The sequence below is a fragment of the Carex rostrata genome, chromosome 19, assembly GCF_964058835.1.
Source record: "Carex rostrata chromosome 19, lpCarRost1.2, whole genome shotgun sequence".
Taxonomy (NCBI): Eukaryota; Viridiplantae; Streptophyta; class Magnoliopsida; order Poales; family Cyperaceae; genus Carex; species Carex rostrata.
The window spans coordinates 529,273-551,033 of NC_135936.1; the positions used below are offsets into that span (position 1 = coordinate 529,273).

At 36.1% G+C, this 21,761-nt stretch overlaps 1 protein-coding gene across 2 annotated transcripts; it reads right to left on the reverse strand.

Annotated features, from left to right (window-relative positions):
• Positions 1-252: 252 nt before the first annotated feature.
• EMB3142 (nuclear pore complex protein (DUF3414)) lies at positions 253-20,683 on the reverse strand. Of its 2 annotated transcripts, none has more exons than XM_078321362.1 (45): positions 20,400-20,683; positions 20,172-20,267; positions 20,014-20,088; positions 19,670-19,774; positions 19,468-19,578; positions 18,829-18,988; positions 18,160-18,245; positions 17,973-18,080; positions 17,639-17,866; positions 17,095-17,184; positions 16,617-16,769; positions 16,128-16,244; positions 15,282-15,491; positions 14,560-14,661; positions 14,274-14,420; positions 13,850-13,980; positions 13,621-13,740; positions 13,201-13,312; positions 12,158-12,355; positions 11,676-11,794; positions 11,164-11,314; positions 10,664-10,776; positions 10,448-10,529; positions 9,684-9,770; positions 9,492-9,569; positions 9,174-9,353; positions 7,943-8,035; positions 7,745-7,858; positions 6,869-7,027; positions 6,428-6,483; positions 6,272-6,344; positions 5,953-6,143; positions 5,410-5,539; positions 4,835-4,912; positions 4,512-4,676; positions 4,125-4,295; positions 3,554-3,682; positions 3,053-3,196; positions 2,850-2,972; positions 2,165-2,257; positions 1,969-2,082; positions 1,674-1,774; positions 1,423-1,545; positions 1,026-1,104; positions 253-581 (listed from the first exon to the last, which is right to left on the reverse strand). In XM_078321362.1, the coding sequence occupies exons 1-45, from the start codon at positions 20,538-20,540 to the stop codon at positions 498-500; spliced, it is 5,520 nt and encodes a 1,839-aa protein (XP_078177488.1). In that variant the 5' UTR covers positions 20,541-20,683; the 3' UTR covers positions 253-497. The 2 variants fall into 2 exon arrangements, with proteins under 2 accessions (XP_078177488.1, XP_078177486.1); XM_078321360.1 differs by having other exon boundaries at positions 20,358-20,683.
• Between the last annotated feature and the right edge of the window lie 1,078 nt (positions 20,684-21,761).

Here is a 21,761-nt window from a genome sequence, read left to right on the forward strand (position 1 = left end):
TAGTGCTACCCCATCGCTACCTCATTTTTTTTAAACTTGCCAATGGCCTCTCTCTCTCTGTCTCTGAGTATCACATCCTTTCAAAATAGTCCCAAACCTGCAGGAACTTTATCCTTATATCTCTTTCTATAAAAGACAATACCATTACTGCTACACCTTAGATATGGCAGTATTTTCTATGGATTTGGTTTTCAACTGCGATTAGCAGCAGTTTAACAAAGCAATAATGCTGTACCTAAATACATACTTGTGGGATAAGTAAAAGAATATGTTGAGTTGCACAACATCTTAATATACAAGCTTAAAACAATATAATTATATTCATTAAGCCGTGCACTACCCAGCCTCTGATTGAGAGGAATCCGTACAAAGCAGGATACAATGTATAAACAAATATACCTTTTTAATCGGCCAGCATTACCTTTTTGTGTTGTCCTATTAGTACTTTCCAATCGATCAATAAGTAGACACTCTCAAAGGAGACAAAAACTTAATTATCAGAAAGACATGTTTCTAATAGACATCTCTTTTAGCGTGCTCACAGATCTGTGGAACAACTTGAGGTCTTGGCCGGCTTTTTCCTGTTCATATATCACACCAAAAAGGAAATCATAAGCATCAAGTTTAATAGTCTTATTCTAAGTACAAGAAAATGCATGTATTTATATCTATACATGTTGCACAAACAATTCACAAAACAATTGTGCAATCCCCAAGTTGCACACAAGTGATTTTACTAGTTGTACATAAGCAAAACTATAGATGATGTTTTCATATTTTTTTAATACTGTTTATACTCGAAGAGGCTGGATAACCTCCCATGATTAAGGGCACCTTGTAATAGCTAGATTAATTAAGGCTGCTGTCTTCTTCAATAATACAAGGGGTAGAATGGTCTTAATTTACTGAATTCTGCAATGGAATTGGTAGCTCAATGCATTTTCTCTCAAGGGAAAAAAAATAAAAGAGGTCAAATGGAATAAACAAGACCAACCCAATGGCTCAACTTATATTTCAGGGTTTACCTCTTTTAAATGCTCTAGTTTTTCAAGAACAGGATGCAATTGCTCACAAAATGAAGTCAGATCCCGTTTATCAGCACTCCTGTCACACGAAACAATAGAAATAGAGGTGTATTAGGTGATACTAATATAAAAGTATCATAATATATTAAATGTACAAGAAAGAGTAATAAACAAGCCAATCCTTTCTGATTCCACAACCATTTTGGTCCCTCCCAACAATGGATATACTGACCAAATTTTCAATGTACTGTACCACAAAAATGTTGCTTTTGCCCTTTCGGTGAGGATCAAGTACCTCTTGCAATCCCAATGTTAGCTCCTCATCCTTTTTTTCTAAATTTTCAATTATTATTTCTCGGTTGTGTGTGTGTGTGTTGTTATTGGATGGGTTACGTACTCTGAATCCTGAAGATGGAGGAGAAGAATGTGGATTATAGACTCCGCAATTTGGAGCAAAATAGAAAGAAGCTGATCTCTATTCCCGGCCAAACGGCACATCTCTATCATTGCTACGTATCTCCTGTTATTTTACATTCAAGATCTCATGTCATAAATCTTTTTCATAATTCAAGCACATCAGATATTTATATAACTCACATGCTTCAAGAAAAACCATTGTTTCATATGAAGTATTTTTCTTTATGTTACCTTTTGCGTATATTGTCAGAAGGAGAGATCCAGTCTCGCTGGCTGCATAACTTTATTATCTCATCAACCTCTTGCCTTGATAGTTCATTGATGTTTCGGATCTACAATAATGAAAGAAAATATAATCAGAGAATTAAATCAAGGCAAGCAAATACTTTAATCACAAGAAAAATTAAAACTAAAGGACTGTCCACTATCCAGCACTGTTTCAGAGTGATGGTTTTATGATAGTTCAAAACAAATAAACAAAGTAAGGATATATCAGGGAGAATCTAAGCAAAAGCTCACTAATTACCTTGTTGAGTAATACAAATATCTCTTCACTGGCTCTTTCTAGAGCAGTATCAACCGAAATAAGAAGACACAGAAGAGTTTCCAGTGTAGGTTCTGAACAAGAAGGATCAGTTACCTATTGAAAAAAAAAAAAAAACTTAAAAAGAAATCGACAAGTAGGGCAATCACACAAACAGAAGTGAAATAACCAGACTCACCAGAAGACTCATTTCCTTCTTCCTCACAAGATTGTAGAGGTATGAAATCAGGCTAAAGGACAACTGGGACATCATCACCTCACATTTTTTATCCTTATTACATAGCAAAAATACATAAAACATATAAGCAGAAAAATAATGATAATAACCACGACAACAAAAAATCAATTTCAAAAAAGGTACATCCTCCTAGGTGACTATTTGCAGTAACTCTTTTTAAGATATTTGTGACACCCAGCCTTTATTAATATGTGATGAAAAAGGAATTTTGAAAGACAGGGTACAAGTTCTCATTGCATGTTACTATTTTATTTGCATCAGGAGAGATCTAGTGACTTGACTGGCTGAAATTTTCAGCAACTGAGCTTAATTTGATATTAATATCATGATAAATACTGTTTCACATATATTCTATGAATTTGAGAAACCTACGAGTCTTGTCCATATGAAATTTTAAACATTCAAGCTTTTCTCAACAAAATAAAACAAACTGCAATGATTTTTCACCTGCAAAATGAGAATACGATATGCTTCCTAACCAAAAACATAAAATGGTGAATGTTTTGGCAAACAGGTAAAATATCAATTAGGTTTGCCCAACCCAACATTGTATGACAGAGCAATCAGATAATAGAAAAATATTCCTGGAAAGGAAAGGAGAGAGATGGTAACAAGCAGGAAATACCTCGGGCAAATCTGATAATTGCATATAATCAGATGAAGAGGGAACAAGTTTGAAATGGGAGAGCATCTTAGAAAAGAGCTCTTTAGCAAATCCATGCTCGTCATTTTCTTCATATGGCCAAACCTTAATAAAATAGATTTGCTTGAAGTCAAAAAAATCGATAACTTATCCGAGACTAATTACACAATTCATAGCAATTATACCTTGCAAAGAATAAAAACAGCTAGGTTAACCCGTTCAAGAGAAGACTCATCTGTTGTCTTAATATCCTCCTTCAAAATCTGAGCAAAAATTTGATGATGGGATCTAATAAAGTCCAACACCTCACGTACTATTTTGTTCTTCACCTGCAAGAATATTTGTTATTATATTAACATACTGGCAGGAAAATCACCACCCATATTCCCAAAAGAGGCACCAAGCATAATTGTTACATCAAGGCCTTAAAGTGCACAGAAAAAATAATCACAAGAATCTTCTCTAATGATGGAAGTTGTCAGTAACATCTTCCTTATTTGTTAAAACTAAATAACTATACACCTAATATATTTCATTCTTCTCCTTAACGTAACAAAAATAAAATTAAAAAGATCTTAATCAAGTATGTAATTACGCATAATGCAGTTCAGAGAAAAAGGTTTAAAAGTGATGTAATAACACAGAAAATTAGCTTGAAATTGATGAAGTTATGCAAAACAAGTTACCTCCAAATATTCAGAGGAGTCAACAAGTGATGTAATGCAGGAGACCAATCTCAATATGGGAGTAACAAACTTCTCTCTGTGAGACCAACCAATTCTCTCTTTACTACCATGGCCACTCCATGAAATTCCCTAGAGAAATATCGAGTTATAATCGGGGTCCAAAACACCAGTACCAGATATGTTGAGTATATGTCTAAAAATAAAAAATCTCATGCCCAAACCCAAAATCAAACCTTTAAGATCTGTTTCCATCTAACACACCGTAATCCCATGCACCTATAAATAAATTTTTCTTTTGTTTAATAAAAATATTAGTAGGTAATTGCCTACTACTTCAAAGAAAAAAAGTTCTGTTTCCATCCAGAATAAAATATATGTTAAAAAAAGAACAAAGTTTCACATTTTACAAAAGGACTTCTACAAAGAAAATCTAATTCAAACCCAATAAAGTGAAGATAGCAATGAAGTAGCTCATCAGGTCCCAAGGGAAAAAACCTAGTTGATCATATGCTTTACGAGCAAGTACAGAAAGCCAAATGAAAATACAGAAAAGAAAGACCTAATATCATACCATGTTAGGCGAACCGACAAGTGCACAAGAAGAGAGGTGGTCTAGAGCACTCATCGACTGGAGAATCTGAGCACCATGCTTACCATACTTGTGGCATATTCTTAGAAGTAATGACAGTTCGGCTTCCATAGTGCACAACCGTTGTGAGGATTCCAGTGAAATTGGCACTTCCTAGAAGAAGATAACAAATAATATAAAAAAGAAGCAAGAAAAAAAAAACCAACCCCAATGATCTTTTGAATATTATCTATGAGATTAAATCATCTTGCTAATAATTATTCTAAATTGTTGTTAGATCATCTTAAAAAAGGTCCTTTCACAAAAAGGTTCTAAAAATGAGAAGAGAATAAAAAAAATGGTTATGGTTCAGAGGAAAAAAAAAAGAACCTTTGAGGAAGAGCTACTGATATCTAAAAGGATTGATCTAAGAAGTCCTCTGCTTTGAATTTGATTTAGAAAGAATGCATCATGGTCAATACTTATAAAAGCATCCAAAACATAATAGGAAATGGCCTTCCCAGCTTCACTGCCTTGCATTGCATCTTTCGTAACCTGAAATTTGAAATTAACAAGAAAATATAGACGAAACTAGCAGGGAATCAACATTATTTTAATTATTATTTATAGCTCTCATCAAACATGGATCGCATAATAAAAAGCACACTATATTTTAAATAGATATTTGACAAAAAAATGTTAAAGGGTATTACCAAATCAACAATAGCCTGAGCTTCTTTCCTTATTATGGAGAAGTTGGCTTTTGCCAAATCATTCTGTTCCTTGCCAATCTTCACCACAAACACACAAATGCAAACAAAACACATCAAGAAATAATCAACAAACTTCAAGAAAAGGCACAAAAGATAAATTATTTATAAATAAAAAATAAAAAAAGAGCAAGGCCTTCTATCCACTTCCCACCTTGGTTCATCAAATTTCAAGGATCCCATTTTGGTCCCTGAAGAATCCAATCCATTATTCTCAGTAAAAAAGTACAGATTGATATATTTGTTGCCGTGCAAGCCAAAGGGTCATTTTTTATTGAAAGATGACCAGAATGACTCGTATCACTCAACATCAGTGCTTGACTAAGATCATTGTCAAGTGTTTGAAATAGAAGTTGGGACAAAATAGCACATATGGTGATGTATATGGTGAACCTTAAGGCTTCAGACAGCAAAACAGGGAATGATATACCTCAAGGACAACCTGACAATATAGAAAAGGACCATTTGCATAACTCACTATTTAACATTAATACACCAAAGAGGGCACAAAAAGAGACCTTGTGAAGATAAAATTCATCATCCTCAGCTTGTTCTTCAGAAAGCAAATAGCGAAGTACCGATGAAGGTACATCTGGATTCAGTATACTTCCACAGTATTGCATGTAACTTAGAAGTAGTGCATACTGCCTGCATAAATCATCAAGAGTTTGTTTATCCCAGTTACACTGCCAATTGTTTGAATGACCCAGTAAAGGGTGGGTTAATGCCAGGCCCATGTCAGCAACAGAAAACAATGCTGAACCGACAGCCCTCAAAATTTAATTCTTCTATCGAATTAAAAAGAGCAAATACTACAAATTAGCACACCAATTTTTCATGACGGAAAAAAACAATAAACAGAACAGAACAGAACAGAAGGCAACATGCATTGCAGAACTACCAGTGGTGAGCATAACCAACGAACCTGCTGACCAACCCAACCTGGTTCAGACCAACCTAACGGGTTAATCGGTTGGGATCAGTGCTGATCCAACCTATTGCTGTGCTGCCTCTAGTTCTAATAGATTGGCACTTCAACTTGCACATAGTTGTCAAAGTACCTTCTTCTTAAGGGCTCTGACGACTCATTTCTCTGAAGCGCCATAATGAGTTTGACTAGTATTGAATGGTAGGCTCCACTAGGCAATTGATTTCCTGATATTATATCAAGACAAGTGACTCCATCTGATTCTGTGCTACCTGGGCAAGAGAACCTCTCATCTCGTAGTTTAGCCATACACGTCAATGCAACCTTCAATAGAAGAACCATCAAGATTGGTTCAACAACTTAAGTATAAAGTATAAAAAGTGCAGATTTAAATACTTAGTATAAAAAGCGCAACTTTACATATTAAAAAAAAAAATCAATATTATTCTCACATTGGTCAGTATGATGGCCATCTTTTTGGAACAATCTGGAGATGCTGTTGTGCTCAGAGAAGCATCAAGCAGCCTGTTTGAAATATAAAATGTGAAAAATGTGATAAACAACATTGACAGGTTAAAAAAAAGACCAAATCTCAGTATATCACTTACTCAAATAGTATCTGAGAATGATCTTCAAGAAGTGACATCCTTCTAGAAATAGCAACCTGAGAAAAGAAATAATACAAGAACAGTTTCTCAAGCATTCCATTTCATTCCTAAATATAAACTGCCACTACAAATGCCCAAGCAATGGTGCTTCTTAATAAATTATTGACCATAATTCATTCCTAGTTGGCTCATTATTTTAAAAGCTTTTGAACTGTAGGGACTTCAATTGTGAATAATTGCAATAAAGGCATCGGCTAAATTGAGTTGAGGTCCAATTATATAGATGTATTTTACATGATAAAAGATGGATTAATTTAAATTGAGGCCCAGTTCACAACTCGAAGCTCACCAGATCTATACATCGCCACACCAACTCAGGAAAAAAAAAAAACTCATATATGCAACAACAGAGAGAAAAAGGAATACTAAAAAATGATAAACCTCTACAATCTGAGACCATCCAGTTAACATGTGTAGTTGGGCAGTCTGTTCTTCGAGAACTTTGTTGTATCTCAAACCCCATCTCATCAAATTGTGAGTTAATACCCTGAACTCTTCCTTCTCTTCCTCATTTGCATTAAGGCCCATTTCTTCAGACATCTGTACAGACCAAAAGTAACAAACAAAGAGAAATTATATTTTATGGTGACACAATGCAAGTCATGGGATCAATAAGCAAGGTACTCCAGCTAGGTAAAGTGTTGAATATTTGGTACTAGTTAGAAGGAACTAATTTATCTCAAAGAAAGACCTGAAAAATAGATAAATCAAGAATCACAGTTAGGAGGTTATCTCTATTGCTTAGCTGTCAATTTTTTCAGAGTTTATGGGTTAAACTAGAGTCCTCAACAAAACAACATTAGTACAGTAGTGCTTTCCCCTCAATTTTTGCTTGGGCTCAAAAACTAAAGTCAGCATCAACCCTCAATTGTGCATATAGTGCCTTCTGTACTTCAAGTCACCACTCAATTTTTGGCCCTTGCAAACTAATCCCTCAACTCAAACTCGATTAATTTTGCCTCGAACCAACCTCAACTACATTAAGTACAAAGCTAAGTAAAAAATGTTACAAGTAAACAAACAGAAATAGGTAACCAAAACCTAAATATGATGGGAGTTACATGCAACCATCAGGCTGTTACAAATATGATACAGTGCAGCAGCAATGCAACCCTAGTCATGATTTCATGATAGCAAACACATTGCATGTGCCACTAACATTCTAACACTTAAGAGGACGCAATGTCAAACCACTAACCAAAATGATTCAAGTACAAAAATTTCAACAATAAACCCAAAAGGAGTACCAATTAATACCTCAAAAAGCTTATCATCTAATGCATCTATGTCAATCAGACGGTCACCTCTCTCTGAATAGCAATAAACACCACCAAGCTCAGTAGTCTCGGGAAAAGTTAGTATTTCTTGAACCTATATGGAAGAAACTTAAAATCAAGCAACACATAATTTAAAAACGCTCATGTTACCCATGACCCAAAAAGCAATAAAACCAACCTTTGATTCATATTTAGTGCTGTTAAGAATCTGTGGGTATTTTATATCAGCATCAGAACACCTGAACCGCATAATATTAAGCAACTCCAACAGCTGAAATAAAAAAGAACCAGATTAGAGAGAGAAAGATCGAAACTATTGTGCATTGCCATATGTTTGTTACACAAATACATAACCCAAAGAATACATAACCGTGCATGGAACATTAATACTCAAAAACTAATCACAAGGTGAACATGGACCAAATAAATGCAAATATTGCACCCAACAGACGACTGTACTCCCTATCACAGGAACAAATGGTGTGCATCACACCCATACATTTGCAATTCATACAATACATCTGTACAAAGAGAGCAACAAAAATGTGAAGTTGTATAGGGACAAGCTTGTGAGCAGGGTGGTGTGCATTAGTTTAGGCTCAGGCCATTAATTTTGGGTTACAGTTGAATTCAGACCAATACAATTCTAGCTTAGAAAGTTCCGACCACTTTCACTTCATGTAAATTTCAGGTATAGAATCACTCAGGTAAGGTTTACTGTATTTCAGATTTAATGTGTTTCAGTTCAGTTCGGATCTCAGGCTAATGTGGTCCATGTTAAAGAGGTTTCATCAGAGAATTTTAAGGTGACTAGGCCAAATTGTAGTCAGTTCTTAGGTCACTCCAGCGGAAATTAAATAAAGTCAAATATAGCTTATTGTTGCAGCTAGCTAGGCTGTGGCTTGATTGAGGCTGAGATAGTCTATAATTCTTGAAAGAGTGAGGCTATGGTACTATGCATACCGCGGATTGGTTCGTACTACGGATCAATATCTTGATTTTCAAAGTCCAAACACAATTGTTCAGAACCATACAACATGATCTCTGTATGAAAATATACTTGTAGATCAAATTTTATATTTTTTTAGAATTTTTTTACTATTTTTCTAGATACATAGAAAATCACTTGATCTAAACATTCTAGACCATTCAAAGGTAGTGATTTTCTACCTATCTAGAAATAGTATAAAAAATCTAAAAAGTGAAAAATTTAGTTTGCAACTACATTTTCATATGAAAATCAAGTTGAACGGCTCAGATCGACCATTTTGACTTTGAAAATGAAAATATTGATCTGTCGTACGACCAATCCACGCTATGTTTGTGCATAGTACCATAGCCTCACTCTTCTCGAAAATATTATGAGGCTGTGTTAGTGCATAGAGAGAAAGCCAGAGAGGATAACATGCCTTGTTTTTGTTTAGAGTAGTATTGTTCCATGATGTATTGATATCTGCCTGGAAGGCGTCGCCAGTACTCACCTCACTAAAAGAGTGTGAGAGAATAGCAATGCAAGTCTCACGGTGTGCAGACTCGGTAGTGTCAGCTACATGCAACTCCAGGGCCAATAATTTCAACAGCCACCCTCTCTGTAAATGGTTCAATCAAGCTCTCTTCAAACTTATGTAAATTTAAAATAAAATAAAAAAGTAATTTGCAGAAAGCACACATGAGTTTTATCCTTGTGGTCAAATTGCAAGCAATAAAAAATGAAATTGTGACCTTACCTGATGGAGTGTACTGACACGAAGATTATGACTGCTATTCCCTTTTGGAAGTGGAGCAACACCAATTGTATCAATATGCTGCAATTGAATTACAAAATAATAGATAAATTGACCTTGCAATTACGGCATCCTGCACAAAAGAAAATAAATAAAAAGAAGCAAAAATAACAATCTTTCTAATGAACAGGTGACCTTGCAAAAGAACTGATATCTCCTTGTGCTCAAAAGATCCATAATTGGTCCGGCTGTTGATGGGTCCAGGCTTAACTCATATAAAAGCTGTGTACCAAAGAAAGATAAATTTATGTTTCTAACAAGAAAAGGAATGTAAGCACTGGGCTTTTTTGGGAGAAAAAGATAGTGTGGGCGCCAATCGAATTAATTGATATCAATCATTTCAGTTGCTATGACAAGAACAGATCTTATATTTGGTATTGGTACAATGAAAACCGCAAACCCACAATGCAATTAATCCTCAAGTCTATCAAATTTTGGCTAGTCCTCATCGCACAACTATCACTCAATTAAGCCACAGTATAATTCGACAGAGTACCAATTTACTAGAAATAGCAAACAGGAAGGGACTACTTGTATAATGTTAAGGTTAATTTGGTCTTCCAGCCATTCACTTTGGGTTATCTCGGGTTCTGCAACTGATTTTCACATTCTTTAGGTTTCACGAAAATCAAGTACGTCTTGCAGAATTTCAGATTTAGCTTTTGATCTGTTTGCAGTTTTGGGCCATTTCTTTTTGGTAATGTAGCCACAATTTAATATGGGAGGGAATGTTGAAATAAGACAAAGTATGATCTGACTTGAGCTCTATCAACATAAATTCAAAACAACCCAACTTATCCAGTGAGTTGCCACCTTACTTTAAGCAAACATATGGTTAAGGATTCAGCGTTCCTCATCATGTCAAATTTTGGATAACAAAAAAATATAAATAAATAAACCTGAAAACTGAGCTCATGCAGTAAAGCATTTATGTCAGGCCTAGACAACTTTTCCAGATTATCAAGAATGACCCTCAAACAACTGCAGGGAAAATATTCTCAAGGTTAGCTGCTTATTCCCACTATAAATGCTAGTTATCCAACAAACAGAGCTCAATGCCACTCCAAAATAAAGACCACACCACATAAATGAAAGCTTGTTATAATAAAGCTCACCTGTAATAGAATTTAGGCTGCAATTTTGTACGCTCCACACGATTCTCCGCATCATAACTTAAAAGCAAATGTGCAATATTCGGCACAGGACGAGAAATGTTTTCAATAAGCATCTACAATTAAAAAGGACAAAAGAGCAAACCAGAAAGACAACAAATGACATCAGTATTGACAGATATATCCCCAAGCCAAATGGACTTCAAATTTTTGGGGGCAAAACAAAGCAATGCTTTGTGCAGCTCTACAATTGATCCTTAGAGCACTAACAAAGTCAAGTAAATAATTGAACTTCAATTGTCATCCATTTCACCAAATTAGCCCTAGTTCATTACTATAGTCCTTGAGGCCATTGATCACCAAAAAATGGCACAAAAGATAAATGAAAAAGAGACATTTGATAAAATAATCATTGATTACCATACAGATACAATGCAATGCAATTCTAGCCCTGGATGGGGAACCTCATTCTTCTAATACTAAAGTCCAAAAAGAACTAAAACCTGAAGTATGAGGAGACCAATGTCATCTTTCTGATCTTCTAAAGCCTGAGTCTCATCAAACCGGTACTCCAAACAAGTCGCATAATCTTCCACCAAAGACTTCGCTGCACCCACTTTGAGTAGGATCTGTACTAGACCGCTTATTCGAGAACTGTCAGAAGGGTTTCCAACATTAAAAACATAGTTTCTTTTAAGTTAAGATAAGGGGCAGAATTTTCAATATGGATAGTCGAGAAGCAGGTATGTCCAAGTCTTTACCATACTATTAACCGATTATTATCTGAGCTTTTGCTTACAAAAGGCATTTCATGCTGCATTCATGTACACAAGTGCCAATCATGAATCATAGCTACTAATCGGCAATAGTAGGGTGAGCGGACATCATCAGCAAAACAATAGATGGTACCAGTCATGCTGTAAGCAGATGCCAATCATAGCTAATAATGTTCACGAGTATGTTAAGTTGACCTGATTAGATAGACAGTAGTCTCCAGATAGGTAATAAGACGTACCTCAAAATCCTCATGAACTTTACGGAACATTGCTGAATGCCAGGTAGTAATTCATATCGCACATACTCAAGCAAAGCAACTATCTGTTTGTGATCTTGCGCTAATATGACCTCCAAGGGCTACAAAAAGTTCACACGAGGAGAAGAACACTAATAAAGAGATCATATAAAAGTGAACAACCAAATTAGCCAATATTTGCAATACTTTTGAGGAATCAATAGGAGGTCATTATGTGCCTGGTGCAGAATTTTTTAGATCAAGTGATTTTCTACCTATCTAAAAAAATAGTAAAAAAATTCCAAAAAATGTAAAATTTGGTCTCCAAACACATATTAATATGGAGAACAAGATGAACGGTTCGGATCGGATTTCGAAAACTCGAATATTGAGCCGTAGCACCGTAGCCCTCTATGCAACCCATAGCACCATAGCCTTACCCTATATATATATATATATATAGAGAGAGAGAGAGAGAGAGAGACCTGATACAAAGGACGCCATGCATCAGCAAGGTTTAAATCATGATCCAATGCAAGTAGAATGATCTGGAGAGAGAGATGCACAGCTTTCTCCAGGAGGTGGCTGTAAACCTTTGTGCTCCGCTCCTCAATTAGTGTGTCCACACCCATCAACAATATGTTCATCACATTTCGAAATGCCTGCCTGCCACTCATCAGGTCCTGCAGTAACCGTCAGTCAAGCTTAGCACATCCCTTGTCATTCATTACCGTACTTGTTAGAATTCTAGGTTATATCAAATATTAAAATAATGGTAAATAGCACCGTCATATCTAATATCTCATTTTGGCATTTTTCAAAGCCTGGTTTTATGCTATTGGTAAGTCCAAGTTCCCCCCACCCCCTTCCCCCCCAAAAAAAAATTTCCCGTATCTTTTCAGAGGCATCATCGGGTATTCAATTTAAAAACCAAAAATTAAACAAAAATATTAAGTTTTCAAAACATTATTTTAAGATATCCATTTGCAACCCTGATAAAATTTTCTTGTTCAGAGGCACCAGCAACATTTTCTGGAATACACTGTTTAATTGTCTAAACCAACAGTTGGCAGTGTTTAGAGTCTCTGTAAAAATGTGGGACATCAAGTGCAAACTTTAAAATGTCGACAGCTATTGCCCAGTACATTTAAGGATTGTTATTTGCAAGCATCCTGTTTAGTACAAGTGTAGCTCATTGTTGCTTCCGGACCTGACATGTATGCATGCCCTAACTAGTAGGAGTGCAATTGGAGGTGTTGGCTATTAACATTTGCATATAAATTAAGCCCTTGTCCCAATATAAAACTTCAAACAAACAAAAAACAACTAATCAGAAACATAAGAAGCCAGAAACTAATCATAATTGAGATCAATCCAGTAACCCGCCAAGTTCCACCCCAAGAGATGCAAAAGGGCCACTCCAAAAGACCAAAAATGCTTTCATAATTGAAATAGACCAGAGACAGTAATACAAAAGGAGCTTCATCAGCAATGTGTTTGAATCAGAGAAGAGGAAAGAAGCCAGTACTTTCATCAGCTCCAAAGCTGGTAATTGTGCCTCCAGAGATGTAGCAAGTGAGGGGTCGATGGCAGCACCACTTTTATAATCCAAATCCTTTGTCCAGAACATGCTTAGTACCCTGTTAGTAGTGTTTCAAGCAAGTGAAGTGTAGTACTATAGTTACTTTCAGAACTAGACAGGTTAGACTCAGATTGTTTCAGAGCAACAGAGGCCAAGAAAACCTTACCTCTACCTAACACATCCAACGGATCAACAAGGTTGGACCTTTCATTGCCACTCTAGATGCTTTAACTTAGTCATGAGTGGAATGTGGCCATGAAATAAAATCTTTTCACATCCAAAAGTAGATTCTAAAGAGTGTACATAAGTAACTCAAAACAAAACTAGATAAGAAAATAGGCAAAATTAACAATGAATAATACTCACATATGAAAGTGCTCAAGGCAAGCAAGCACCAATTCCCATTTCTCACAGGGGTCGACATAGGCTCTCTGAGGGAAAGGCCCAAAGACGTGCTCATAAACAAACTTGTAGATCCCCAGAAACCTAAACAACAAAAAATTCACAACTCTTATTGTAGTAACACAACATCAAATATTGCACAAAATAACAAAATGAAAGAAGAAAGAGCCAAAGAGGAAAATATCAGCAGTACCTGTGCCCGCTGTCGGACAAATCGCGTTCTTCCCTGATTAGAGCATTTACCAAATTGAGATATGATATTGTAGAAGGATACCTCTCCCTCCTTGCTTCTACTTCATTCAACTCATACCTCATGTCATATAGCTGTCATGCATGCATAGTTACACGTCAGAGAAAACTAAAACAAGTATGACAAAGTTACCACGGAGTTTACTCAAAACAGCTACACTGATCAAGTATTTAAGCCCAATTTGTGCAATGGTAGACATGTTTCAAAAAATGGCCTCCGCACTAAGACTGTCAAAATTAATGTCTCATCTTCCTTTGATCAATCATTTTGACCGGACAAACTGAAATCAGTGTCATTAAAAGGAACTAAACACACAAGAAAAACAAAAATCAAGCAAATTATAAAACAATGATGCACGTGTTTTAACCTTAGTTGATATCTGTTGGCCAGCAGTAGTAGTAACTGAGGGGCCCACAATAACTGGAAGCTCGTACTGCTCCAAGTATTTCCAGATAGCATCTTTCAAGAACGGGGATACTTTGATAAATGCAGCTATAGCCTCCCGTAAAGCTCCCTGTTTTCAATTAGGTACAAAAATTTAGACAATTGTCCTCCATATTCCACATAAAAAATCTCTAGAACTCAAAAGGAAACAACAGAAGAACTATATAATGAACTAATAAAATAAAAAAGATTTAAGACCGTGAATTTACCTTGAGATATGGTGGCACATTTTCATAGCCAAGAAGCTTAAATAAAGGTTCTATATCAGGGAACCATTTCTTTCTCTCTACTGGATTTCCATTTTCTACTACCTACATAAGGGCAAAAATGAAAGAATAAAGAAAACAAAAATAACAACAACTACTAAGATAAACTGAATAAGGTAGCAGACGAGAAGCAAGAAGCAAACAGTGGAAATTTAATAGTGTAGAATTCTTTCCAGGAGCAGTGGCATGCACGGAAGCAGATAGACATTATTTGCAGATGACAACCTGTATATAATTCTGTTTGCACAGAACCCTACTTACATGCAATACTTTTTACAACATCTTTAAATAGCACCTCACCAGTAAACTTGATGCGAATAAAGAGTAATACAGTGCTAAATAAATACAGTTTGCACCTGCTCGTAATTAGCCCTTCTTCTTTTTTTACAATACCTGGTTCACACTAGATAAGTCGAAGTAGGTTTCATGGTGATTCCAATTTTGCAACTTGTAATAACAAAGTTTGGTTGAACTTTTTATCATTTCCTTAAACCTTATTTTAATTGTTCAGTGTTATATGCTAATGAATGAAAGAATGTTTAGTTTTAGTTTTGATTTGAGGGTTAAAAAAGCCTGCAAAGATAGTAAATGCAGGTTTGATTTGGCCAAAACACAAGAAAAGAAAAAAGAATAGGAAAAATGAGTAGAATAAATAGCAAACAAACCTTTTTGAGAATCTTCAAATAGGCAACAAGTGCATGAGCTTCAGGCTTGGGAAAATCTTGCAACACTGCTGTGGATGAGGATTGAAGAGTCTTCTTGAACCTATCTTCGTAAATTGTGAGGCAGTCAAAAAGTTTGCTCCATCCTATTGAGCTAAATGCTCGACCTTGAAGCAATCCATGAACTCTTGTGGCACCCTCTTCATCCAAAGCCTGGCAAATTAGAAAGGAGCCCGCACCAAACTAGTAACTAAGTGTGCATTCGGTAAGTCATTTAGAGGTGATTTAAGTGCTTTACGTGCTCAAGGCACCAAATGGAAATGCTTTAAGGTACTTTAAGGTGGAGTCAAGCTATTGGTAGGTGTTTTGAACTTAAAGGCACCAAATCTCTAACTTCCAGCACTTGTACCCTTAGTACTTCATTTTCTATCATAGTATGCGACGACAATTTAGTCCTTTTATTCAAAGTTACTTAATCTACTTGGTTCGCTACTACCAAACACCAAGGCATCTTAGTGATCTACTTCACATCAACTTCACTTGCTAAACGCAAGGCAATCACATAATAAACCAAAGAAACTCTAATCACTGGTAGCTCAAGCAATTGGGGGGCATAACAATGAGGTGAGAAGCTCAAAACCCAGTGCCAACCAACATATATAAGCACAATACTGTTCCAGTGCCAACAAAGAGGTTAATTTGGCAAGCTTAAAATCAGAGGGCATCAATCATGTATGCATTGCAGTTCAAGTACCGACTGAGAGAGTTTGGAAGGTGGGCGAAGCAATTTTAAGTGGATACCTTCTACTAATGACCAATATAGAAGAGATTGCTTTGGGATTTATTTACCAGAGTAGAAAGGAGTCTCAGGAAAGAGACGAGGGTGTGAATGTTGTTATGATCCTCTCCTGCGTGAATAACAAACTGCCACACCTCATCATTCCCATGTAACAACTCTGGTTCTTTCTGTTGAAATAAAAAAACACTGACTTAATTAGCATAGCGAGAGAGAGAGAGAGAGAGACCCACAATAGATTACTTCATAAGCAGCTGACAAAAATTTAGATTGATGATGACAAGACAGACCCTTCCAAACTAATTATTGAAATATTAGCTGGCACTTGTTGATCCAGCCTGGTTATGGCCAACATGAGAGTTCACTGCAAGGTCCAAATCAAAAGGTTCTAGACAACTAGCAGGTCTGGTTTTTTTTAAAACTTAACCAATATCAACTCAAGCTATTCCACTGTAGGGTGATAATTAATATAATACTTTCTCCGCGCCTAACATTGACAGGAGAGACTTGTGGAAACAGAGTTGAGGAAAAGAAACCTGTACCTCATAAATCACACTAACCAACTCCAAGAGAGAGACAAAAGGTTGATTGGTGGCCAGTGAAAGTTCATGACAGTTAACCATAGCATCATCCCCAAAATCGTCTAAAATGTTCGTACTAAGTGTACTCATAGTCTTATCTTTCATTTCCTTCACCTGTTGCAATGAGGCATCCCCAATAAATTATCCCTTATCAAAATTGAACCGTTTATGCTTACAGATTGGAATGATACAAAAGTATGGAAGAAATCAATTTCTATGTTATAATTCCAAATAGAGGTAATATATTGTGTTATTTGATAAGGATTTTATAATTACGCATTGCTTGTGCAAATGAAACTTAAAAGAAGTAACAGCAGAAAAGGGTTATCCAATTGACACCATTATGGTATGGTTAGGAACGGAAATTGGTACACTTATACAAATTTATATGACAAAACAATGAAAATACTTAATAACCATGAAAGATGAATTTTATGACCTTGTCCCTAGAGATAGGGTTTGAAACAAAGCACATCATCATTTTGTGCAAGTAACCGCTGTACATGTAAGTCATGTCCTCGTCATCATTCTGCATTAAATTACAAAAATGTCAGAGCAAAAAAAAGTAAATGAAATAAAATACAAGAATGTATGTTGTACTAGAAAAAAAAACCTTCTATCTTTTTTTCAGGTCAAGAGATAGAATGTATGTTGTAGAACATCCAAATCAAAACTATCTTAGACGGTAAATACAAGAATGAAATAAAATAAAAAATCATAGAAGAAATTCAAGTCCCACATTGAAAATTTTAGTCCTGAAGAGTCTGCCAATAAAATTTTGGTTTGAATACGAGTCAGAATCTAATTTTAACTACAAACGATAGGAAATTTACTAAATTGCATATGGTACCAAAACGATGATTTTAGTTATTTTGTCTCATTGATGTTTAGCATAAATTGAGCTTTCAGAAAGCCTCACTTATGCATAAACAACAAAAGAACAAAATAAGACGATGCATATGACCATCAATTATGACACGCACCTTGTAAGCAGCACCTGCAATAACCTTTGCAAGTAAAAACTGGAAAACATTTTGCGAGCAAACAAGCTCCAGGCATGCAGAAATGTTGCTCATCTCCCTCAAAGAAACATTTGAAACAATGCCCCTTGAAGCAATTCTATCATGAGTTAAAATCAAATGCACCACCCAAGCAAGGCGTACCACACCAACAAAATCCTCAACATTACTGTTCGTACTCACAGTCATTACCTAAAATACATTAGCACTTGTCATAAGTTAACCATGCATTGATTGACAAGAAGAAGAAAAAGAATAAAACGGAATACAATTGAATAGAAAGGTATGACCAGCGTACTAATTCATGAAATTCCTGTCTGAAGGAAGCATCTGACGACAGATGTGAAGTTCTCAAGGCATCGGAAACTAATGCAATGACGACAGCAAACATTAGCGCATATATAATCTGTAATGAAACAAAAAAAGGAAGAATATTAATAAGTATTTTAATTTCAGTATTAAGAACAGAGAAACTAGGATCAAACCTGAAGTTCGATAACTCCAGTGCTTTCATTTACTTCAGCTGTGCACTCTTTCAGTGTTAAAAATGTATCCTTTATATCCTTTGGGCCTGAGAAAATGATAGGCGTTGTACAGGTCAGTGGTCACTAAGAATGGGCGTTGAAAAGAATAAGGTGATTACCAAGGATTTTACTAATGAGACACGACGCAGGTGAGCTATACAAGTACTGGTCTATATCAATGTAAACCATTGGTTTCTTTTAACCACTAGGTATAGTTTCTATTATCATAACCAAATTTTAACCTCATTTCATTTTATCCTTTTATCTTTGTATGTGAATGTATGCACATTTTTTTAATTGCTTGGTTGCTTTATAATCAGAGGAACAGTTGTTTTGTTGTTTGTTTGTTTTTTCCCTTTGTTCTATTATTGGCCTTTTTGGATTTGGGGTAAAGGGGTAGTGTTACTGAGAATTATTGATCAAAACAAGCCCAAAACTGGAACATATCAAATGCTTGAGGAAATGTTGCATCAGTACTGCATCAATAGAATCCAAGCACATGACAACTTTTTTATAACCACTATGAAGAGATCCAATAACTTCCCGTCACAATAGAAACCAAAGGATATTCTCCAATGGTGATGCTACTTTCTGTATTTTCAAGGACAAAGGGTAAATATATAAACGTACTTGTTTGGGAGATTAGAATAGAGAGAGCAAGGCACTGGCTCAAACTTAGCCTTTCTCGATTAACAATGGCACGCCTCTCAACCAGAGTGCCCCTTGTATCTTTCACATATTGCTCTGAACTATGACGGCCATAACCAGCAGGCTCTTCCCTGTTTAGTTCCTATTTATGAAATTTATGATTGATAAAAACAAAATTGTTCAAATCTAGAACTAGAGAAAAATGCAGACAGACAAGAAATCAAATGAGTTGAGTAACTTGAGTTCAAGTGAACCCACAGGAGTCAAGAAGTAGCATCTGGACCCATAGCTTACCCAATCAGTATGGGCCGGACAACAGGCTCTAGGTATAGAGCACATTGGAGTATATATCAGACTTTTGTTCTCCTTTTCATTTTCCTCTTTTAGTAAAAAAAACATTGGTTAATTGACCTGACCTTCCAGTGGGGCAGAGCTGGCCCAACCCAACCCACCAGTGACTCAAGAAATCATGATCTGAGCCTGACCTCAGAACCCATTAGTATATTTCTTATAATCCGTGCAAGGCCAGGTAAAACTGTCCCTTGTAAACTGCCAGTGCGTACTTTAACCGAAAGGTATTAGAATAGTTATAGAGAAAAGAGAAGGTAATGTGATTCTTACTTTAATGAGGGAGACCAAGCGGCTTCTGAGGCCAGAGTTAAAGAGATCTTCTAAGTGCTTTTGGATTTCGGCCAAAAGATCATGGTCCGTCCCTTGATCAAGCACAACAGACTGCAATACAGAATTTTTCAACAATTTAACAAATCCATCGTTGATCATATGCACAGAAAATTCAATATATTAAGAATGAACAAAAACGAACCCGCAAAAGAATATACAATGAAGTTATCAGATCCCTTCTTTCCATGTACCACAGTCCCGCGGCCAGACGGTACCTTTCCAGCTTATCCCGTCCAGTCAAAGCCCACTACAATTTGCAATTAGTGGCCAATTAATGTACTTCTGTTGTTGGGTTTTTATATGAAATAGATGGGTTTTGCCCACTTTTATCAAAAAAAAAAAAAAAATGTACATCTGCTGTCCCCTTAAAATATTAATGGATAGAACAAAATCTTTCAAACACAGAAATATTTACTTCTATTACGGGATATTTGTTATTCTTTGTAAGATTTGGTATCAGTTAGTGAAAAAGATAATAAAATTTACCTCCGTGTTGGCTGAAACAAGCAAACGAACACAGCTGATTTCATTAAGATTGAGATCATCGCTCAGTTTTAGTGCCTGCAAAGCACATTAACATATAAACTTAACAGTGCTTAATTTGCACGTAGACGGTTATTGTAGAAGAGAGGGAAAAAACATACAATCTCAACATCAGTGTCGTCCAAAGGGATAAGAGGCTGGTTGGGAAGTTTAACTTCTCTTGACCTGACTTGAGCTCTATCCGACTCCTTTGGCCCCTGCATTAATTCATAGAAAACATCACACCTCAGAAATTATATATGAGATAAAACACATGAAAAAAAAAGAACACTAACACATTGAATTACAAGATAAGAGAAATGCGAAAGCGAGGAGAGAGAGAGAGAGACTGGGTATGAGAGGAGGGACTGGAGAGAAGGGAGGGAGGCGCGAATAGAGTGCAAAAGCTCTATGCGCTGAGCGGGGGAGGGTGGAGAGGAGCTCAGCATGGCTGCTTCAATTGTGGCGAGCAACTCGTGAGAAGACGCCATTGTCGCAAAGCTTCTTCCAACCCGTGCAAACGGAAGTTCGCAAGTTTCTAGTATCAAGTTTCCGACCAAGGTTTTTGAAAAACCCTAATAAGAAGCGGGCTTCGTGTTAAGATCCGAAGGAACAGAGATGTCTGTTACGGACTTGCGGTGTTACCTGTCCTCTGGCTCTCTCTCTCTCTCTCTCTCTCTCTCTCTCTCTCTCTCTCTCTCTCTCTCCAATTTTCTGAGTAATTCTTTTCCTGAACTTAAAACTGTACTGTGCAAAAGTGTCTCGGGTAAAAATCAACATACTGACGGGTTCGTGTGACTAGTTTCACGAATAATCAAATGGAGAGACCACAATAGAACGGCCGATCGGCTTGTGAATGCCGCGTGGTGGTAACGCAATGCTAGCGGGTCCCACATGAGTTGGAGTAGCCATTCAGCCCAAGTCAGAGCAAAGAACCATTGTCATGTTCTCCCTACGATCTGCTGGTAGTTTAATCCGTGTAGGCCCTGTTTGGCTGCACAGTAGAAATGAGAATAGGAACGGAAATAGAAAAAATTTGAACTAAAATTTACTGTTTACGTGGGAAAAAAAAAATTCAGTCTGAGTAAATTTTTTTTTCCCACGTGAACAGTATTTTCGGGATTACATCCGAACAGGTCCGTAGTATTTAATGTTAAGTCTGACTAGTTAATTAATTATCCGCATTCCGCAACACGGAAAGATACGAAGTTCCTACTGCAAGTCTGCAAGTATATAAATTGAAAAGGTTACGGTAAATATAAAAAAAAAAAAAAAACAAACAAACAAAGAAACAAAAAAACTAGGGGTGTCAATGGCACCCTTTTATCCGTTTATCCGATTCGTATTGTATTCAATCACATAGATATGGGTAAGATTTTTTTTTCGTAAATTTATCGGGTACAAATACGGGTAAAGTTTTTTTTTCGTTATTAAAACAGATAAGGGTATGAGTAAAGCCTATTTCGTACTCGTTATCCGATCGGGTAATTATATAAATAAAATTATATATATTATATATTTTAATGAGCATTAAATTATTATCTATCTCCAACAGTTCAACTGGCAAGTGGCAACTACTCTTGATCTTGAAAAAGAAAATTTATTAAATTTTCTAACTTGAACAATTGATCATCTATGTAACTATGTTAAACATAATTGATCATTAAAGTGCTTAAATAGATTCCATGCTTTCTAGTAAATTTCAAATTTCC

Coding starts and splice junctions, on each gene's coding strand:
- EMB3142 (XM_078321360.1), bottom strand. CDS start 20,540: ATGGCGTCTTCTCACGAGTTGCTCGCCACAATTGAAGCAGCCATGCTG. Junction 9,570..9,683: donor GATATCAGTTCTTTTGCAAG/GTCACCTGTTCA, acceptor ATTCAATTGCAG/CATATTGATACAATTGGTGT. Junction 5,540..5,952: donor TCAGAGCCCTTAAGAAGAAG/GTACTTTGACAA, acceptor TGATTTATGCAG/GCAGTATGCACTACTTCTAA.